Source organism: Plasmodium reichenowi, chromosome 4 (genome assembly GCF_001601855.1).
Source record: "Plasmodium reichenowi strain SY57 chromosome 4, whole genome shotgun sequence".
NCBI classification, from domain to species: domain Eukaryota; phylum Apicomplexa; class Aconoidasida; order Haemosporida; family Plasmodiidae; genus Plasmodium; species Plasmodium reichenowi.
Genome location: NC_033649.1, coordinates 299,191 through 302,205, shown reverse-complemented (window position 1 = coordinate 302,205; position 3,015 = coordinate 299,191). Strand labels below are relative to the sequence as shown.

The following is a 3,015-nucleotide window of genomic DNA, read 5'->3' as shown; positions in this document are numbered from 1 at the left end:
GATAATGTGAACCATAGAAATAATTATTATAATGATAAAAAGAATAATCCAGGTGATATAAAAACTAATAATAGTATGCGTGAGGAAAAAAAAATAGAGCAAGTAGACAGGAAGAGTGAAAACAAGAACGATTTAACTACATATAATAAAAAAAGAATAGAAGAATATTATGACAGTATAATTTCTTATTTTTTCGGATTAATAATATTATATCATAATAAAAAACAAACGAATTTAAATTATTACACAAAATTTTTAACATTAGATAAATATAAGAATATGTATAATAGTTTAAATAATGATATATCTAAAATATATGAAAAATCATTATTATTTTCATATGAAGAGTTTTGTATAATACAGAAAAAAGATATAAAACCTCATGATTTGAGAGGTAATATAAAATATTATTATTTCTTTAATCGTATTGTTAGCACATCTTTATATTTGTTACATGAAATATTACAAAAATTAGATGGAAAGATCTATACCTTTCAGAAATTACCGTTAAAGATACAGAACCATTTAATTAATCTTCCAGATATAAGAATTAAGGAAATTAAAAAACGTATGAGACACAAGAAGAAAAAAAATCAAAATTCTCTTTTAGAAAGTAGTAATTATAAAGATTTATATTATATATCTAGTGAATATTATGATTATGTTAGTAAGTGTTTAATATGGTCTAATTATTATTTTTTTAATTATATGTCTAAAACTATAGTATATAGTGTTAAAAAAAGAAGCTATGAATATATAGAAAAAGAAAAATCCAAAATAAATTTATTCTTAGAATATGCACATAATGATATTATAGAATATATAAAAGACATAACATATTATTTTAAATTAATTGTTAATAAAATAGAATCAAAAAGTTTATTCTCTGAACCTGTAATGTTATGCTTTCAACTGTTTTTTGATCATTATTTATATTTACTCAAAAATATATTATCTATACTTTTAATACATATAGAAAAACCAGTTACAAGAAAATCAAGCAGGGATCTAAAAAACATATTTAACTGTATAAAAGATCAAGAAAATATAACCAAAAATATTTTAGATGAATTCCATTCCAAAAATAAAATTAGATATAATCCAACCGAATTCCTTATATATAAATTTTTTTCAAGTATACAATATAAACAAAATATAGCACATAAATATATAATACAAAGTAATAATAATATTATATCCTTGATGTTAAAAATTTTTAATTATTTTCATATACTTGTTATCGCATTAATCTTTTATCTAAACCTTCATTCTATGTATACTCTATTTATTGATTTAGATATTGATGATACTTTAAAGTTTCAGCATGATCAGGAGTTCTTAAATTATTTTAAAAGATATCAGGATTTTAATAATCAACTCTTTGATTCCTTCCGTTCCGACGACAGATGACATCTCGATAAAATAAATATAATAAAAAATGAAATAGAAATATTACATCTGCATATATATATATATATATATATATATAAATATAATTATATAAATGTGATTATATAAATGTGATTATATAAATGTGATTATATAAATGTGATTATATAAATGTGATTATATAAATGTAATTATATAATTTTTCGAAAAAAAAATAAAATAAACCACGTGTACAAATTTATAATGTGTATACACACATATATAGATTTGCTTTTATTTTCCTAGTAAATTACCTTTTTTTTTTTTTTTTTTTGTTTGCTAATAAAAATATTATATATATATATATATGTATATATATAGATATTCCTATTTTTGTTATTTTTAATTTTTTTTTAATATTATAAAACTATCATTTTTTTTTAAATGTCTTATATAATTTTTTCGTGTGTATATATATGTTAATAATATGTATATATATATATATATATATATATATATATATATATATATATATATTTATTTATTTATTCATTTATTTATTTATTTATTATACATATATATGAATGTGCTTACAAAAGCACATATTTTTTTTAGAACTTTAAAAAACAAATTAAAATTTTTAAATAGTTATTATAAATTTTTTAATGCACAATTTAACTATAGTGCTAAATAAGGGAATAAAATATAAAAATATAATATTAACATTATATATGAAAATAAATATTTTATTCCAAATATTTATTTAATACTTGAGCTTCTACATAAAAAAATAAAACAAAAAAAATTAATATATCTATTTAATTTCCTAGCTTTATTTTAATTCTTCATGTGAATATATTTTCTTTTTTCTTTTTTAAACTTTAAAAATTGACTAAATGGAAGAGGAAGAAAATATTCCTGTAATAATTTTAGACCCAGGTTCATGGTTACATTTGAATTATACACACACATAAAACTAAATATGTGTATTATGTCATTAAATTTTTTTTTTTTTTTTTGTTCATGTCTAGGAAAATAAAAATTGGTTTCGCCAAGGACGATTTTCCTAACGATGAAATTCCTTGTGTATATATTGAGTATACATATATATATATATATATATATATATTGTATTGAAAAAATATATACAAATGATCTGATTGTAAAAATATTATTATATATGACAACTTTCTTTTTTTTTGTAGAAAAATTAGTGATAAATCAAAAGACATAAAAGTAATAAAAAAGGGATTACCTTAAAAAATATAACATATATCATATACATATTTATATATTTATCTATTTTCTTATTTACATATTTTTATATTTACATATTTTCATATTTACATATATACATATTTATGTTTGTATTTAGTTTGGTATTGAAGCTGTTGAAGATTACATGAAAATTAGATATAACCATACAAAATCTCATATGATAAAAGAAAACGACTTTGGCCATAAAGAAGGTTATACAAAAAAAAGAAAGAAGATATATATATATATATATATAAATATACATATATATAAATATACATATATATATCATATTTAATATATATTATTTAATTTAATCGTTTAGGGATGAGTAATTTGGTTAATGTTAAGATGACATTTGCCGACCCTCGACATCCGTTAAGCAATAAT

At 18.3% G+C, this 3,015-nt stretch overlaps 2 protein-coding genes across 2 annotated transcripts in view; both read left to right on the top strand.

Annotated features, from left to right (window-relative positions):
- PRSY57_0407400 (hypothetical protein) overlaps positions 1 to 1,410 on the top strand; it is a gene marked incomplete at both ends in the record, with an annotated part of 2,464 nt that extends 1,054 nt beyond the window's left edge. Inside the window, one exon of the mRNA XM_020114506.1 lies at positions 1 to 1,410. Coding sequence (XP_019970783.1) covers positions 1 to 1,410 — 1,410 coding nt within the window.
- An 854-nt stretch (positions 1,411 to 2,264) lies between these two features.
- Positions 2,265 to 3,015, top strand: part of PRSY57_0407300 (actin-like protein, putative) — a gene marked incomplete at both ends in the record, with an annotated part of 1,954 nt that continues 1,203 nt past the window's right edge. Inside the window, 5 exons of the mRNA XM_020114504.1 lie at positions 2,265 to 2,314; positions 2,400 to 2,465; positions 2,574 to 2,604; positions 2,744 to 2,837; positions 2,951 to 3,015. Coding sequence (XP_019970782.1) covers positions 2,265 to 2,314; positions 2,400 to 2,465; positions 2,574 to 2,604; positions 2,744 to 2,837; positions 2,951 to 3,015 — 306 coding nt within the window. The remainder of the gene's footprint in view (positions 2,315 to 2,399; positions 2,466 to 2,573; positions 2,605 to 2,743; positions 2,838 to 2,950) is intronic.